Consider the following 19,150-nt stretch of genomic DNA (forward strand, 5'->3'; position numbering starts at 1 on the left):
GTGAATATCATTCACTGATCAGTTGCTTTGGGTTAAAAAGATTTTTTTTTTTTTTTTCCCCCAAATTTTTTTTTTTACTTTTTTTGCGCCCTAACGCCGCTGAGTACTGATCAGCATCGCACGTAAGTGCGCCACTGATCAGCAACTCCTCCTTTTTGGCGTAGAAGCGTTTTTTTCCCCTATATCCTACCGCTGTGCGGCATTTATCAGCAGCTCCTTTCTTGGCGTAGGGATATTATTTTCTTACTGTCAAAAAAACTTAAAAAACACTACATTACACTACACTACATGAAATAAACATTTACATACCCCATATACTAGTCCCCGTATAAAGATGGCCCCCAGGGTGTTTTCGGCGTCGGACGCATATGCTATTATTGCCTCCAACACCGAAACAGCCAGTGAGAATGAATGGGGGGATCCTTCTTTCCTCCATTCATCCTCATCATCATCATCATCCAGTGACGTGTCTGGGGGTAGCGTAGCGTACGCTGCCCCCCAGACACGTCTTTTCCACCAGTACCGTCCCAATAAGAGATCACGGTATGGCGTGAAATTCTACAAACTCTGTGACAGTACCTCAGGGTACTCTTACAGATTTAGGGTAGGTGCATACTGCGGAATGGCGAAGGATAACCCTTTGTGCATTCCGCAGCTGGCACCCACCGGCGGACTGATGCAGGCGTGCGTCTCCACCAGTGTCATAGACTCCATCCTATGCACGGGCAGATTCCGTTGTCCGTCCAAAGAATGAACACGTTCATTCTTTGGACAGAGGGTGGAATCCGCCCGTGCATAGAATGGAGTGTGACACGAGCGGAGACGCACGCCTGCATCAGTCCGCCGGCGGGTGCCAGCTGCGGAATGCACAAAGGGTTATCCTTCGCCATTCCGCAGTGTACATGTACCATTACAGTGTATGAAGGAAGGGACACCCGAATCCAGCCCCAGATGAACCCACTCCCCCCCTCCCGTCCTCAGAGTTAGTGGGGAGATCGTCCAGGAACTGATCTTCCCACTGCTGGATAAAGGTCACCACCACCTGTACGGGGATAACTTTTATACCAGCTCCTCTGGTCTCTCGCTGCCCGAGCTACTGTAGCTTGCGGCACAATCCGAAAATATCAGGCAGTAATAGAGCCCTAATATTTAGCAGCCATGGAGCGGACCCAGCGCTTCTGGATATGAAGCACCCCGTATCGCACCAGGGCAACATTTTCCAGGTGACGTCCCCCACACTGGAAAACAGGAGACCCCAGAAAAAGTGCAGAGTGTGGCGTAACAGGGGGATCAGGAGGGACACCATTTTCCAGTGTGACACCTGTCCTGATCCCCCCGGCCTCTGCATACTGGATCGCTTCAAGGCGCACCACACGTCACTGGGGTTCTACATTATCTAAATTCTGTCCCTTATTCCTATTTCAGGGGTCACGTTGATCCAGGGATTATTCTGATCGCCATTATGGAGTCGGGAAGGAATTTTTCCCCTGTGATGAGGCTACTGTCGTCTGCCTCACGAGGGTTTTTTTGCCTTCCTCTGGATCAACTCAGGTTGAGTTTGATGGACACCTGTCATTTCCAACCTTATAAACTAATAATTGGCCTAATACCCCCAAATAAATTAGAATTGTCCCTTTTCCCCAGCTAAGTAGGTATGGCCGCCATTCCCATTAGAGGATGCCATGATGCAATTACAAAGCCTCTGTGCTGCCAAGACACTGGAAACCCCCCACAAGTGACCCCATTCTGGAAACTACACCCCATAAGGAATCTAACAAGGGGGGCAGCGGGGATATGGCCCCCTGGTGACGGCCACATTTGTGGCGTGAAAATAAAAAAAATATATATTTTTTATTTTCACGGCACATGTTCCACATATGTGCCCATCACCAGTGGGGTCCATATCCTCACTGCACCCCTTGTTGGATTCCTTATGGGGTGTAGTTTCCAGAATGGAGTCACTTGTCGGGGGTTTCTACTGTCCTGGCAGCACAGGAGCTTTGTAAATGCGACATGGCCTCCATCCTCCATTCCAGCCTCTAAATGGCGCTCTGTCCCTTCGGTGACTTGCCCTGTGCCAATATGGCACATTATGTCCACATGTGGGGTATTTTCGTACTCAGGGGAAACTACCCTACACGTTTTGTGTTCACTTTCTTTTTTAACCCCTTGTGGAAAAGGAAAAAATCAAGGCTAGACCAACATTTAGTGTAAAAAATGTTAAATTTTTACACTAAATCATTGATCTTGTCTTGATTTTTTCATTATCACAAGTGGTTAAAAGATAAAAAAAAAAAACACTAAATGTGTAGAGCAATTTCCCCTGAGTACGAAAATACCCGACATGTGGACATAAAGCGACATGCGGGTGCAGGGTAAGCCTCCGAAGGGAAGGAGCGCCATTTGGTTTTTGGAGGCTGGATTTGGCTGGAATGGATTCCGAGGGCCTTGTTGCATTTAAAAGGCCCCTGTGTTGCCAAGACAGTTGAACCCCCCCACAATTGACCCCATCATGGAAACTACACCCCTCAGGGAATGTAACAAGGGGTGTAGTGAGCATATGGACCCCACTGGTGACGGGCACAAATGTGGAACAATATGGCGTGAAAATTAAATATTACATTTTTGACACTATAATGTTGGTTTAGCCTTAAATTTCTCATTTTCACAAGGGGTTAAAAGAGAAAAAAAACACACAAAATGTGTAGAGCAATTCCCCCTGAGTCCGTAAATACCCCACATGTGGACATAAAGCGCCATGTGGGCACAGGGCAAGCCTCCCAAGGGAAGGAGCGCCATTTGGATTTTGGAGGCTGGACTTGGCTAGAATGGATGATGAACGCCATGTCGCATTTACAGAGCCCTCGTGCTGCCAAAACACTGGAAACCCCCCACAAGTGACCCCATTCTGGAAGCTACACCCCTCAAGGAATCTATCAAGGGGTGCAGTGAGGATATGGACCCCTTGATGACGGCCACATTTGTGCTGAGAAAGTGAAAAAATTAAAATTTTCCCTTTCACGTCACATTGTTCCACATTTGTGCCCGTCACCAGTGGGGTCCATATGCTCACTGAATGCCTTGTTAGATTCCTTGAGGGGTGTAGTTTCCAAAATGGGGTCACTTGTGGGGGGTTTCCAGTGTCTTGGCAGCACAAGGGGTCTGTAAATGCGACATGACCCTTGAAATCCATTCCAGTAAAATCCAGCTTGCAAAGGCCAATTGGTGCTCCTTCCCTTTGGACTTTATGTCCACATGTGGGGTATTTCTGTACTCGGGAGAAATTGCGCTACACGTTTGGTGTTTTTTTTTTCTTTTATCCCCTTGTCTCCGTGGAGCGGGCGGATCCAGCGGGAGTAACGCCTGGAAAACTGGGATACAGCCTATGGCTATGGCTGTATCCCAGTTTTCCAGGCGGTCCTCCCGCTGGATCCGCCCGCGGGCAGACAGCGGGAATCATTACCGAGGGTTCGGGTTTGTACGAACCCGAACCGAACTCTGTTCGGACCATTCCTAGTCCCTATTTTGCAGAGATGAAAAGAAGAAGGTACGTTTCTTACCTTCTTCCTCAGCGCTGGTGCAGTTCCCCACATTGCAGTGAGGCCATTAGGATCACTGCCCGCCAGCGCCAACCCGACCTGCCCCGGACAGCCCGCTCCATTCATTATCATTAGAAAGGGGCAAGTTATCCAGGGACAGATGGGCACTATGGAGGCAGGCAGTGCTCCTAGAGCAAAAAACAGATTGCAGAAATCTAGTGTGAACCCAGCCTTACAATACAGGATGATAAAAAGAAAGGCATCCATCTAACAATATTACTATAGAAACTTTACAAAAGTTTAAATGGATTTTAGTAATGTATTCAGCAAACAAGTTGCCCACGTGTGGCAACAAGATAAGTGGTATGGAGGCCGAAGTATCCAGAGGGGGGGTAGCCCAGTAATCTTGTTGCTTATGCTGCGGCTGGAGGACCTAGGTGACTGGTGAGGAGATGAAGGGGCTGTGCAGGGAGTAGTTTTCCTTATTGATCCTAATGTTGAAGATAAATTAAACTGTCCTATGAATGTAACCACGGATGGAGCGGATTTCCATTTGCCGGTAATGGTGGTTCTGTCCTGTGTCTGCGAGGTAGGGAACTCTTCAGTGATTTCTGCAGCAGCTGTTACAGAGGTCATAGATTATTCTGCAAGCGCTCTGATATTTATGATAATTCTTGCCATTTGTATGTGATTTTCTTACTACTTTTTACTATAGAGCATTACAGTCATGGTAAATTTACCTAATGTAATGCATAGAGTGATCCATGTCAGACTAAATAAACCAGCCGGGACATCTCCTGACTAATAATCAGGACAAATGGGAAAACCTGTAGAATTATGAGAAGGAAAACAACTTCCTATATACAGTTTTAGGTCTAAACTGTAATATAAAAATATATTTTAGATATACAGACATTTCTAATAATGTAACATTAAAAAAGAAATATATTAATCCCCGCTGTGCTGCCCTTGTTGTGCCCTGTTGCCCTTGGTTACGACCATCTTAGGGTATCCTCTGAGATGTTCATGCACGCCATGTTCAACTGCATATTGATAGTCTTTACTGTGTATGCAAGCAAGGGGCATTGTAGGAAAGTAATTTCTCTGTTCCCAGGCAACAGCAGGGTGACAGTTCAGAAAGGAAACCAAGAAGTGATCAGATCCATGGGGGAGATAAACTGTACAGTGATGTAGGCCCTTTAAAAAGGAAAAAAAAAACAACAACACATTTGTACTCTTGCATATATGTATGTAGTACACGTGATTTCTACCAACATTCCCTTTTTCTACTCACTGGGAGTGCACTGGAGAAGAAACTGGGCAGGACAAGTGCTATTTGTGCACAGTGTCCAGCGACAGTTAAAGGGGAACTCAAAACGCAAAAGAAAATGTATTCAGATTAACTGGTGTCAGAAAGTTATATAGATTTGTAATTTACTTCTATTTAGGAAATCTCAAGTCTTCCAGTACTTAACAGCTGCTGTATGTCCTGCAGGAAGTGGTGTATTCTTTCCAGTCTGACACAGTGCTCTCTGCTGCCACCTCTGTCCTTATCAGGAACTGTCAAAAGCAGGAGAGCTTTTTTAATGGTGATTTTCTACTGCTCTGGACAGTTTCTGTCATGGACTGAGGTGGCAGCAGAGACCACTGTGTCAGACTGGAACGAAAACACCACATCCTGCAGGACGTACAGCAGGTGATCAGTACTGGAAGACTTGAGATTTTTAAATAGACGTAAATTACATATCTATATAATGCTTTGACACTAGTTGCTTTTTTTTGTGCTAGAGTACCTCTTTAATAAATTCATACTATGGCTGCTATCCTTTTGTATGTAATAAGAACAGAGGATACAGCTGACGTTTAAAGGCCTCTTTATGCCAACTACACCTATCACATGTTCTTTAGATGGGTTATACGTGTCTGATGGCTAGGGTTGGACTGCTGGGATCTACTGTGGGTCCAGTGGTTGAATTGAGCAGCATTGTGCATTTACCTTTAATCCCTTAAGAAATAATGTTAAAAAGATAAAGCCCTACCATATGAATATGTGACCTATAAGAACAGGGGGTGTAAAGGCAAATTTCAAAAAGTATGGGGCTGGTGGTGTGCTTCCCCTTTGACCAATTATACACCTAATCAGTACATGCGTTCTATAGGGGTGAGAGATATGGTTACTTAAAGTAATGTCTTTCTGGAGGGCAACGAGCACGTCTATGGCTCTGACTGGAAACCAATTTATTGACCTTTATTTGTTATCCTTCATCATTTTCTGAATTTATGAGGATCTCTGTATGACCTGGCGGAATATGTATTGTTTGTACATATACACTTATGTGGACTGTACTCCACTTGTTGCAATACTATTTATAAAACATAACTTCATAACTTTGGACAAACTTCAATAAAACGAGTTTAAAAAAAAAAAAAAAAAAAGATAAAGCCCTATGTGCTTAATCAGAGAGTGGATTGCCCTTATTATTGTCCCTGATTATTGTATTTGTTAGTAGTAAATATATGGCAGCAGGCCATATCTTATTGTTTGCTTTAAAGAGGTACTCTGGGCTGGAGTCATTTTTATTGTACGCCGGGGAGGGGGCGGATATAGTCACTTACCTTCCCGGTTCCAGCATCTGGCCCCGGATCACGCCGTCCTGTTCTTCCTTCCCACAGCCGCTTCTTGGTCTGAGCTGCGGCTTGAGACGTGACGTCTCAAGGCAGCTCAGCCATGTAGCGGAGTCCCGCCTCGGCCGCTGAATAGCTGAGCTGCCTTGAGACGTCACGTCTCAGGTCAGACCAGGAAGCGGCGGACGGGAGAACGGGGCGGCGCGATCCAGGACCCAGCGATAGACCGGAGAGGTAAGTGACCGTCAGTCTCTATATCCGCCCCTTCCCCGGCCATAACCTTAAAATAACCCCAGCCTGGAGTACCTCTTTAAGGGTCCTTTTACACAGCCCTATATGGGATTGTGCAAGGACACAAGCAAATGGCGCTTATTTGCAGTGCCTTCTGAAGGCCCGACCAATCCTGTGGCCGTACTGCACAAGCGATGACTGTAATACACTTATCGCGGACACGCCCTCTAATTACACAGGCAGGTGTGCGGTTAATAGTGATAAATTTTGAAGCTGCACAAATGATGCCATCAGCCGATGAGCGGGCATTTTCCCATTCCTCTGACTGATCGCTGGCACTTTTTCACTGAGCGATTATTGGCCAAAAGAGCATTTCTAGCAACCCTCCCTGCCAATAATTGGCCTGTGTTAAAGGGGCTTTAGAACATGCCGAGCTCTTCTGTCCTACAAGAAGAAAACGTTCATATCCACTAGTGCCAAGGAGAATGTTGCTGAGAGCAGTGAGCCATCACCCCGAGAGTAATGGGTGAAGCAGGGAAATATATGCTATAAACTGATCTAGGCTTTGTTTTTCCTCTTTGGTTTTCATAGTAAATCATGTAATGTATAAATCACAGTAGAAGAGGATGCGGGCACCTTGTACAATATTAACCAGTTATGGTTGGAGGGAAATCTGTCAGCGGTGTAGAGTGGCTTCTGGAGGAAATGAGGCGACTTAGTTTTTCAAATTGACTTAAATCAGTCATCCACTGTGCGCCCGACCTCATAGCTTCTCATGTTTTTGCCCACAGACCTTGTTTGATAACCAGAACAATGCATCAGCTAAGGAAGAAAGTGAAAGCCACAGCAATAACAAGAGTGACAGCAAGAAGATGTCTGTGGAGAGGGTATACCAGAAGAAGACGCAGCTCGAGCACATCCTCCTGCGCCCTGACACATACATTGGATCTGTGGAGCCTGTTACACAGGTGATGAATTCTAATAAATTGTCTTGTGACCTCATTTGTATTCAGCTGGAAATAATATTGATATGTGATTGTGAATCATATGGATGTAAGCCCATTATAGACTTGGGGACTACACAAATAATCTAAATCTGATGAGAAAATACATGCCCTTGCATCTTTAGTTAGGTTGTTGAAAATTCTGTTCAAATGTTAAATCCTGAGATCTCTAACACTTAATGACCACAATTCGTCTTTTATCGACGGTTCAAAAGTAGCCTGGCTTTGGTCTTCTATGCAGAATATCATGGAAACTTGGATGCTGCGTGACAACAGGGCCCCTGCTTTAACTATTAAAGGAGTAGTCTAGTGAAAATATTAAAGTATTGTATTGCCCCCCAAAAGTTATACAAATCCCCAATATACACTTATTACAGGAAATGCTTCTAAAGTGCTTTTTTCTCTGCACTTACTGCTGCATCAAGGCTTCACTTCCTGGATAAAATGGTGATGTCACGACCCGACTCCCAGAGCTGTGCGGGCTGTGGCTGCTGGAGAGGATGATGGCAGAGGGATGCTCAGTGTCCCTCAGTGTCCCCCTGCCATCATCCTCTCCAGCAGCCACAGCCCGCACAGCTCTGGGAGTCTGGTTGTGACATCACCATTTTATCCAGGAAGTGAAGCCTTGATGCAGTAGTAAGCGCAGGGAAAAAAAACACTTTATGTGCATTTCCCGAAATAAGTGTATGTTGGTGATTTTTATAACTTTTGGGGTGCGATACAATACTTTAAGAAAAGTTTTTTGCTGGACTTCTCCTTTAAGAGTAGAGAGACTTTCCATCCGTGTAGTTTAACCTCTTAGATGCTGTGGTCCAATTGTGATTCTGTTACCCCATCAGCCCCCATGTGATGCAGTTGCTGGAATGCAATTTTTTTTCTATTGCAGCCAGGGGTCTAATGAAGGCTCCCATGCATGCCGAATATTTGTGCGGGTATAATTAAAAGGGTTCCTAACAGGTGTAATAGTAGGTGCTAATCAGTATGAAAACAAAGAAACCGAGTCCATAGTACACTAGTAACATGCAAAGTGAGTTTAAATTTATTTACAGTGCGATTAAAAGCCAAGCATAAACTGTTTACAACAGCACCTATATGATGCAATGAGAAGTCCACCAAAATTTTTGTTAGTATTGTTTTGCCCCCCAAAAGTTATACAAATTACCAATATACACTTATTACGGGAAATGCACATCATTCAGGATCGGAGAATGTTGCCAAAGCTGAAGAGTTCAGAATGTTTGCCCAATGATAATTAGGAAGTGTCTGTATTTGCAGTTCTCTGTTTTGTTATAGTGTGTTTGCAGTTCTCTCGTGTGTGTGTGTGTGTGTGTGTGTGTGTGTATATATATATATATATACCAGAGAAAAAAGTCCAGCACCAGGTCGGCATATACCATTAAAATTCCATACTTTATTAGACAATCTTCACATAGGACAGTAATAAAAGTTTACGCGTTTCAGCGCTTCTCGCGCCTTGTTCACAACTGAAGCATGATACATACAAGCTCATATTGCTATATAAAGGGTAGTGCTGTACATCACATGGCTACATCTTGTCACCCACCACACGTCATCCAGAATATGCCCTATGGGGAGTGTCTAAGGCTCAAAAGAAACTGTAGCAAGCAAGATACATATGAATTGGAGTTGGAAAAACTAAAAGACAGATTTAAGGAAAGGAAATTTCCGCAAGAAATTTTGGATTCAGCAATAGAGAGGGCAGCATTAGTGAGTAGAGAAGATCTGCTGAGTGAGGAATTGTCTAATAGGAAAAAGAAATCTAAGGACAGATCGGACAATAAACAGGTAGTCTTCGTCACCACCTACAGTAAACAATTTTCTAAAATAAGTAAAATAATAAAAAAATATTTACCACTGTTGTGGCAAGATGACAAACTGCAGGTGATGACGAAAGGAGGAGTCAAAGTAGTGTCTCGCAGAGCCCCCACCATAGGAATGACTCTATCCCCCTCACTTTATGTTAGAGAGAAACCCAGGGAACAAACCTGGCTAGATGTGAAGGGGTCATATAAGTGCGGACATCAGCGATGTATAACATGTTCACATGTTGCGATTTCCAAAGAAGTAACATCATGTTCTAATAATAATACATATAAAATCCAAAGTTACATAAACTGCAATACAACCTATGTAGTTTATGTTGCTACCTGTACACTCTGCAATGTACAGTATGTGGGGTGTACATCCACCAGCCTCAAAATGAGAATTAGGAAACATATATCAGATGTGCGCAATGAGGTGGTGAATGTGTCATCCCTAACCAGACATTTCAGGGAAACCCATGCTGGAAAGGTACAGTCCCTAAAAGTTATGGGCATTGAGAAAATCTGTCCACCAAAAAGAGGAGGTTCTCTGAGACGTAAACTATTAAATAGAGAATCCTTCTGGATATTTAGACTAGGAACGAGAGTCCCAGAAGGTCTGAATTCTAGACATGATCTGATCCTGACATATTAAGGTCTATAAATATATTGTCTGGTGCTTTATATACTACATTTATTGTAAGCAACCTTCTAGCCATGCTTTCAATAACCTATATGATGTATGAGAAAAATTGGTTATATTCACTTCCCACTTTGAACTTACTCCTTAAGGGTTAACCTGTTTTCCAAGCCTGTGAAGTTTTTAACATGTGTTATATGGTTCTTAATTGGGGGTTAGTCATGTGATGTACAGCACTACCCTTTATATAGCAATATGAGCTTGTATGTATCATGCTTCAGTTGTGAACAAGGCGCGAGAAGCGCTGAAACGCGTAAACTTTTATTACTGTCCTATGTGAAGATTGTCTAATAAAGTATGGAATTTTAATGGTATATGCCGACCTGGTGCTGGACTTTTTTCTCTGGTATGCTGTGACCCTGGCTCCGGGTCTTACCGTGCACCGACGGCTATACCACAGCAGGTGAGCTGACCAACAAACAGACTTTTGCAATTATCCTGGAACCAACAGGTCGTGCACACCTAGCTGAGCTGAGCACACTAAGACTGAAAAATACAGCATGTCTCAGCAATCTTCACAAACTGATAATGGAGAGGCATCAACACCCGTACAAGCAGGCATCGACCAGATACCACTGGGAGACAACGCTAGCAGGAAGGCTAAAGCCGCAGGCGTGTTTGAGATGAACCTCAGTTCAACGGGTGAGAATGCCTCTTCTGACCTACTTATACTTATGCGAAAGCTTGAACAGTTGACAATTAAGGAGTTAAAAGTGTGGTGGGATAAAGAAACCTTAATGAAATACGTGGAAAAAGAGATGATACCACGAGGACTGAGGTTGAAAAAATTGCCCACACGTGTATATGACCCTGAGTTTAAAGAAGAATGGGAGGCAGCTTTATCTGAGTGCTCACAAAAAATTATGAAACTTATTATCAACAGAGAGCAAAAATATTTGGCTGCATTGGCGGATGAAATTAAAGAAGCCAGAACCCAGATAAACCAGTTTCAACAAGTAACCGGCTTTGATGAATTAAATGTTGCCATTAAAACTAATGTGGAAAAACTAGAGAGCGAAATCATGACCTTCAAGCGCACCAAATTCCAAAGAGATGTATTGGACTATGAAAGAAAAGAGGTATACGCCTGGAAAAATTTCCAAGAACAAAATGATTTGGAAAATGGTGCCTCTACCCCACGGTCTATCCTAAAAAAACGCTTCTTCAAAAAACGCAAGTCGAATAAAAGTCCTGCGGATAAACCGCATGTGAGCTTTTCAGATTCTGAGGACCAACGAGGACTTTCTTCCGAATCAGACACATCGGTGGCAGGACCATCGACCACAGCAACGAAAAAAACCACTACAAAAAAGACGAAAACTCCAAAAAACGGAGGAGAAGAGGCGGCCGGAAACACGGGAATAAGAAGGTACCCAAAGAGACAATAACACCTGAACTGTCAGTTATAAATCTGTCTGGCCAAATTATCTCTGATATGCAGTTGTCTGTCTTACAAAAGGGATTGAACTTTTCACCTACCTGTAATTTTGATTTATTTAAAACTATACTAGATGTTAATAAATTTTCTCGCAATTTAACAGTTAAAAGACACTTTTTTGACAGCCAGAAGGAGGATAAGGTAACATCTAGTATGGAAAATATGTATTCTGTTAACATGTGTACTAATTTAACTGAACAGCTGTCTACTTTGAATCTACATTGTCTAGCTGCAGAATCTATGATAGAGGACAATTCACATGCTGCGTCTTTTGTGACTAGCAATCCTGGGTTTTACCCAGTGGCTTCACGCTGTGAGGCACTGGATAGATTCCAGGAGCTAGTAGAGAGGGATTTAACGAACCTTGAGTCGGCAGTAATACTGAACCACGCACAGGATAATTTAACTAAAGAAGAGCGGCTTGCTCTCATGGAATTAAAAAATAACAAAAATCTTACGATCCGCAGTGCGGATAAAGGTGGAGCGGTAGTACTGCTTGACTCGGGTTTATATGAAAAACTCAACTATGAAATGCTTGCGGATACCAATACGTATCGTAGGCTTTCATCAGATCCTACAAAGTTGTTTCAGACCAAACTTCAACGATTGGTAGAGGATGGTGTAGTTATGGGGGCTATTACTCAAAAAATGGCAGATTTTCTGCTGGTAGAAGATCCTATTACCCCGACATACCACACTCTGCCAAAAGTACACAAGGGGATCTTCCCCCCCCCCCCATGAGACCCATAGTAGCCGGGATCGGCTCTATGGGAGAACGACTAGGCTCATGGGTAGATCATTACTTGCAACCTCTGGTTACAGTAACTCCCTCTCATGTGAGAGATACGAAACATGTACTGAATATCATGAGGAATTTTGGTTGGTGTGAGGGGTGGAAATTAGCTACAATGGATGTGGTAGCGTTATATCCTTCCATTCCGAGAGAGATAGCTATTACATCACTAGAATACTATTTAAAGAAATTTGGCTCATACTCAGATCCAGAAATTGAATTTATTATTATGGCTACAGATTTTCTTTTAAGCCACAATTATTTTGTGTTCAATGAAGAATATTATTTACAGATCCAAGGAGTGAGTATGGGAGCCAAATTCTCACCACCCCTAGCCAATATTGTGATGTCATGCTTAGAGGAAAAATACATATTCTCAGCAAATAACAAATTTCTGAAGCATATTCAGTGGATCGGTCGTTATATAGATGACTTGGTCCTGGTGTGGAAGGATTCGGAGGATTCCTTCAAGCTATTTGCTGAATATATAAATAACAATGAATATGGTCTGAAATTTACAACATGTTTTGGAGGTAATGAAGTATCCTTCCTGGATGTACGTTTGGTGGCTGACACGAACAATAATTGTGTACAGATTATGCCGTATAGAAAGGATTGTGCAGGTAATTCTATATTAATGGCTACATCTTGTCACCCACCACACGTCATCCAGAATATGCCCTATGGGGAGTGTCTAAGGCTCAAAAGAAACTGTAGCAAGCAAGATACATATGAATTGGAGTTGGAAAAACTAAAAGACAGATTTAAGGAAAGGAAATTTCCGCAAGAAATTTTGGATTCAGCAATAGAGAGGGCAGCATTAGTGAGTAGAGAAGATCTGCTGAGTGAGGAATTGTCTAATAGGAAAAAGAAATCTAAGGACAGATCGGACAATAAACAGGTAGTCTTCGTCACCACCTACAGTAAACAATTTTCTAAAATAAGTAAAATAATAAAAAAATATTTACCACTGTTGTGGCAAGATGACAAACTGCAGGTGATGACGAAAGGAGGAGTCAAAGTAGTGTCTCGCAGAGCCCCCACCATAGGAATGACTCTATCCCCCTCACTTTATGTTAGAGAGAAACCCAGGGAACAAACCTGGCTAGATGTGAAGGGGTCATATAAGTGCGGACATCAGCGATGTATAACATGTTCACATGTTGCGATTTCCAAAGAAGTAACATCATGTTCTAATAATAATACATATAAAATCCAAAGTTACATAAACTGCAATACAACCTATGTAGTTTATGTTGCTACCTGTACACTCTGCAATGTACAGTATGTGGGGTGTACATCCACCAGCCTCAAAATGAGAATTAGGAAACATATATCAGATGTGCGCAATGAGGTGGTGAATGTGTCATCCCTAACCAGACATTTCAGGGAAACCCATGCTGGAAAGGTACAGTCCCTAAAAGTTATGGGCATTGAGAAAATCTGTCCACCAAAAAGAGGAGGCTCTCTGAGACGTAAACTATTAAATAGAGAATCCTTCTGGATATTTAGACTAGGAACGAGAGTCCCAGAAGGTCTGAATTCTAGACATGATCTGATCCTGACATATTAAGGTCTATAAATATATTGTCTGGTGCTTTATATACTACATTTATTGTAAGCAACCTTCTAGCCATGCTTTCAATAACCTATATGATGTATGAGAAAAATTGGTTATATTCACTTCCCACTTTGAACTTACTCCTTAAGGGTTAACCTGTTTTCCAAGCCTGTGAAGTTTTTAACATGTGTTATATGGTTCTTAATTGGGGGTTAGTCATGTGATGTACAGCACTACCCTTTATATAGCAATATGAGCTTGTATGTATCATGCTTCAGTTGTGAACAAGGCGCGAGAAGCGCTGAAACGCGTAAACTTTTATTACTGTCCTATGTGAAGATTGTCTAATAAAGTATGGAATTTTAATGGTATATGCCGACCTGGTGCTGGACTTTTTTCTCTGGTATGCTGTGACCCTGGCTCCGGGTCTTACCGTGCACCGACGGCTATACCACAGCAGGTGAGCTGACCAACAAACAGACTTTTGCATATATATATATATATATATATATATATATATATATATATATATATATATATAATTATTGTGTGCATGCATACATATATACATACATATGCTCTGTAATGCTGAAACAAAAAAAATTGTCAGAGCGACTCATGATGTAAATCCATTGTAAGAAATGATCAGGGTTCTCTGTTTTATTTGGTACAGCATTAAAAGGTGGTGAATGGATACTGCAGTGTTGGTGTCCCTCAAAGTTAAAGGGATGTGAAGCATTAAATGACATGGTTATAATCTGTATTCTCTGCGGGACGCTTCATTTTATGCAGTGTTTTTATTGTTAATGAGCCGCTATTGTAAATGTGTCGCAGCAAAAGTCACTGTGCAGTCGTCCATCAGTGATGGTAATTGTCACAAGGGTCTTAGCGGAGAAGGAGCATTATTGGCTCTATAAAAGATACAGGATAGTCTGTAGAGTCTCTACATTGGGTAAATAAATGGAGTTCCTTCTTAGAGACTCGTAAGAACTGCAAATGTGTTAACAGTCCATTGAGCAAGCTGCAGGATGTTAAAGTCATCTGTTTCTCTAGTCGCACAGTACAGGATTCTGCCATGAATTATAAAGGCCTGCTATAATCTTACTACGTTTATCCATTTCTACATTTAGGCAATGTGGGTGTATGATGAAGACATTGGGATGAATTGTCGAGACATAACTTATGTACCAGGATTATATAAAATATTTGATGAAATTCTCGGTAAGTTGTGAATATGTAATTGAATAGTAGACCTCCGTATATAATGTCTGGGTTTTTGAGCGTGAAATTACGGTCTCTTTTAAAAGGGGTAGTCTAGTTTAGAAGACCCAGTTTCCTATGTTCTGTTAAGAAATTCAGAGTTAAAGGGATTGTCTAACTTTACACTCACTGCCGCCTCATTCAAAAACTATAGGAAGATAGCTGAGGGCAGTACTCTGCTCCCAAAGACTGCAGCACCGATGCTACTTTCAGAGAACATAGGACTTATATTAGTGGGGGGTAACAGGGGTGGGACCACCATAGATCAGATACTTGGCATCTGTCCTCTGGGTAAGGAATAAGTGTTAATTGTTGGACAAACCCTGTTCAGGATTTTCATGTGTTGCTCACAATGGAGAGCATCTACATAGTGTCTCTTGCTCTGGATGTTCTGGCGTGTCCTACACCTGTGGTGGTACGAGGCCCCCATATAGTAGTTTTGCGTCCATTGTGACCTTTCTTATAATCACACGGACCCCTGTAGCAGTATATGCCGCCATTTACTTAATATGCCATAAAGCTAGACAAGTGTAGACATTATAGCAGTAGTGCTGGAATAACAAGTAGCACATCAGCCTTTAATGAGCAGTATTTACTGCCTGTTCATTTTCTTGCTTGGCTTGAAACTAATTTTCTTTTCATTTTACAGTCAATGCAGCCGACAATAAGCAGAGGGATAAAAACATGAGTTGCATTAAAATTTCTATTGATCCGTAAGTAAAAAAATAAGTATCTTCCTATTTCGTATGGTAATTAATGTTGTTTCTGTGTATTCAGTGCTGATGCTTGTTTTTAGTTGTGAACTTCATGTTGCAAGGACCATTTGCTGTACATAGGGAAACCTTAATTATTTTAATAGAATTATTCTTTTTTTTATTCTAAACTTTATACTGTACTTTCAGAATTGACCCTAACTTTGGAGAAACTTTTCCCCATAAATCTACAGTAAATATAAGTCTTTAAAGAAAATGTACCACTAGGTACATCAAATAAATAAATATATATATATATATATATATATATATATATATATATATATATATATATATATATATATATATATATATAGATTTTAATAGCACAGCTTGGGAATGCCGGTGGCACAGTCCCTTTTTTCTGAACCACTGCCCAGTTTCCACACACAGTGCCGTTCTAGTACTGAATCCTGGCCGGGCATGAAGCACTGGGGGCGGTCCCACCGGTACCATACACAGACTTTGGCCGCGGTTCAAAAAAAGGACCACGACATCGGTATTCCTGCTCCGGTCTATTCATGTTAAAAAAAATTTAAAATGCAATGTACCAATTTGATATGATTCTTTCTGTACACTGGGAATTCAGCCAATTATCTACCTTGCACTACAGCTTTTTGACCGTAACCCCAACAAAAGCATTCTACCACATAGTGGAAGGGTGAAAGTGTTGGATGGATCCCCAGTTAGAGTGTACATCAGGAAGTGGGGCAGTGAGTACAACACAGCAATCAGTGGGTAGTAAAATATTTTTTATAAGTGAATATATATTGGTGAATAATTGGTCAAATAGATCTTGCCATTGGACACTTACTTTAAACTTACAATGTTCACATTTTAACTTTTGTCACAGAGACTCCAATATCATTAGTATTTGGAACAATGGCAAAGGAATTCCAGTGGTAGAACATAAAGTGGAAAAGGTCTACGTCCCTGCCCTGATATTTGGACAGTTATTGACTTCCAGCAACTACGATGATGAAGAGAAAAAAGTGACAGGTGTTTTTTTTTTTTTTAATTGTTATTTTTTTTTACTACTACATTCAAAACTTAAAGGGAATCTGTCAGCTGCAATTCAGGTTCCGAATAGCTGAAGCTGTTAGGACACAGACACATAGCTTATTACGTTCATTCTTATTGCAGGGATAGGTTTAGGAGGGGGATTGTGGAGGTGTTACAGCCCTCAGCAGTTCTGAGCAGAGCCAAGTAAACCTCTTTGACTCTTTTTGCACTGGAGAATAAAAGCATTTTTCTACACCTTGGAAGCGCAGATGGAGGTATTAAAGGTTCCATGTGTCATCTTAACCTAACAGCTATCTTACAGTACCAGCATTTTAGAAGCTGAATTACAGCTGACGGATTGATTTTAAGTGTTTGTCTATAGGAATATAGCATAAGTTAGTTTAACAATGCATGTTATATATGTTGTATAAAATATACATGTTATCAGAGAGGTAGTAGCATGGTCTGCAATACCTAGATCCAGATATTTGTAAAGAATTAGATTCTTTTCTTTTTTTTTATTATTCATCCATAGTAAATATCTGTCTTGTATGGATACAATTATATGCTTTTAGGATTAAAGTAGAGATTTTTTTTTTTCTTTTTCAGGTGGTCGTAATGGTTATGGTGCTAAACTCTGTAATATATTCAGTACAAAATTCACAGTGGAGACAGCCTGCAAAGAATACAAACACAGCTTTAAGCAGGTATGTGCTTAAAGCGCAACTATAAAATATTTTGACCATTCAGTTTTAGTTAGCTTAGGTCATGATAAGACTTTTTGCAGTACACATTAATAACCTAAAATGAACAGTTTTTTAAATACATAAGGCTGACTATGCCCTTACAGCCCTCTCTAGCTCTTGACTTTTTTCTGCATTCCTGCTGGACACGCCCCCTCCCTGGAGATCCGTCCTGAGTGTAGGATCAGATAACAGCCCTGACACAGAGAGAAACATAAACAAACCCTCCTCCCCCTCCTAGCAGCACGTTCTCCCACCTCCCCTCACAGAGGTGACATAGCAGAGCTGAGGGTGTTGTGTGTGAGGAGCAGCGCAGGGGAAGAGCTGGATGGAGGGACAAGTACTCAGTGCTTCAACAAGGCGGGACATCCCAGCCATGACCCAGCCAATGTACTGCATGAGGGAGAGTGGGTGAGTCACTGAGTCCCAAGCACAACACAGCTGTAGTCCTTCCATAGTACATATAACATTCACTATAAGATGTCTGCAGCAGGTGCCGCCACCTCCATGGCTGACATTATCCTACAGTGTAAAGAGAGCAGATGACTGTATCTAATCCCACTGTGTGTGATACCATCTGCTGGGGCTCTGTATCTAATCTTACATTGTGATACTGTATGCTGGGGCTCTATCTGATCCTGCTATGTGTGATACATCTGCTAAGGTACTGCTCAGTGAATGGAGGGAGCCAGCCAGGGAGATGAGGGATAGGCCACACCCACTTTCAGTCAGCCAGAAGAAAAATTCATTTATTCCTCTGAGCCAAACAACTGGGGATATCTCAGCGAGCGTACATGCTATCAACGCAGTTTATGGCTCTTTTTAAAAGTTAACACGAGGGCTTTTTATTTGAGGAATTTCATTTTTTGGCTACTGAAATTATAGTTGCGCTTTAAAGCAGTACTCAATTTATATTCACTTTTGACACGTCGTTCAGTCATGTCAGGAGTTAGGATAGCATGAGATGTCAGTGCAGAGACCAGCTGCAACTGTTAGTCATGTCCAGGGAGAGCACAGGACTGCGCGTTATAATGGAGCTCAACCCCTGTCGTGAGTTGGATCAGGCGGCCAGCCGCGCAGTGAAGCAGCAGCCATAGGCCTTCCTTGGCTATAGCTCACTATTGCAGAGGGTCTCTGGACCTAGTGCAATCTTGACTTTTGACAAATGTAAATGACACATCCAAAATTAATATAAGTGACAGTAACGCATTAGGATCTCATTTAGTGACAAGTATTTTTCCATAGTTTCTTTAATAAAGTTCTTGTTTACTTTGGGTGCTCTTTTTGTTATAAGGATCCCCTGATAAGCTGATCTTGGCTAGCCCCAATCTGCTGTGATCTGAAGTACTGATCCTGTGTGTGTACTACAGATGTGCTGGATCCTCCAGTATGAGAGGCGCAGTATTTAAAGAGACTGTTCATTTGAATATACTGTGTCTTAAACATTTCTGCAATTTGCTAGTCACTGTGGGTCCACATAGTCCTATAGAGCAGCCTTCTTTTCTGGCAGACAGAGGGAAGCCCTAAGTATATAACCCTTTAATGAAGGGATGGGTCCTCCATTTGGTACTCCAACTGTTGCAAAACTACAATTCCCATCATGTCTGGACAGCCAAAGTATTGGGTTTTTCTGTCCAGGCATGATGAGAATTGTATTTTTGCAATAGCCAGAGGGCTGA

The 19,150-nt window shown here is 42.0% G+C and overlaps 1 protein-coding gene across 1 annotated transcript in view; it reads left to right on the forward strand.

Annotated features, from left to right (window-relative positions):
• The window catches only part of TOP2B (DNA topoisomerase II beta), a 65,211-nt gene that overhangs the window by 9,056 nt on the left and 37,005 nt on the right, over window positions 1-19,150 (forward strand). The window contains exons 2-6 of the mRNA XM_069958663.1: window positions 7,187-7,363; window positions 14,845-14,935; window positions 15,624-15,687; window positions 16,580-16,725; window positions 17,338-17,435. Coding sequence (XP_069814764.1) covers window positions 7,187-7,363; window positions 14,845-14,935; window positions 15,624-15,687; window positions 16,580-16,725; window positions 17,338-17,435 — 576 coding nt within the window. The remainder of the gene's footprint in view (window positions 1-7,186; window positions 7,364-14,844; window positions 14,936-15,623; window positions 15,688-16,579; window positions 16,726-17,337; window positions 17,436-19,150) is intronic.

This window comes from Dendropsophus ebraccatus, chromosome 2, assembly GCF_027789765.1.
Source record: "Dendropsophus ebraccatus isolate aDenEbr1 chromosome 2, aDenEbr1.pat, whole genome shotgun sequence".
Classification (NCBI taxonomy): domain Eukaryota; kingdom Metazoa; phylum Chordata; class Amphibia; order Anura; family Hylidae; genus Dendropsophus; species Dendropsophus ebraccatus.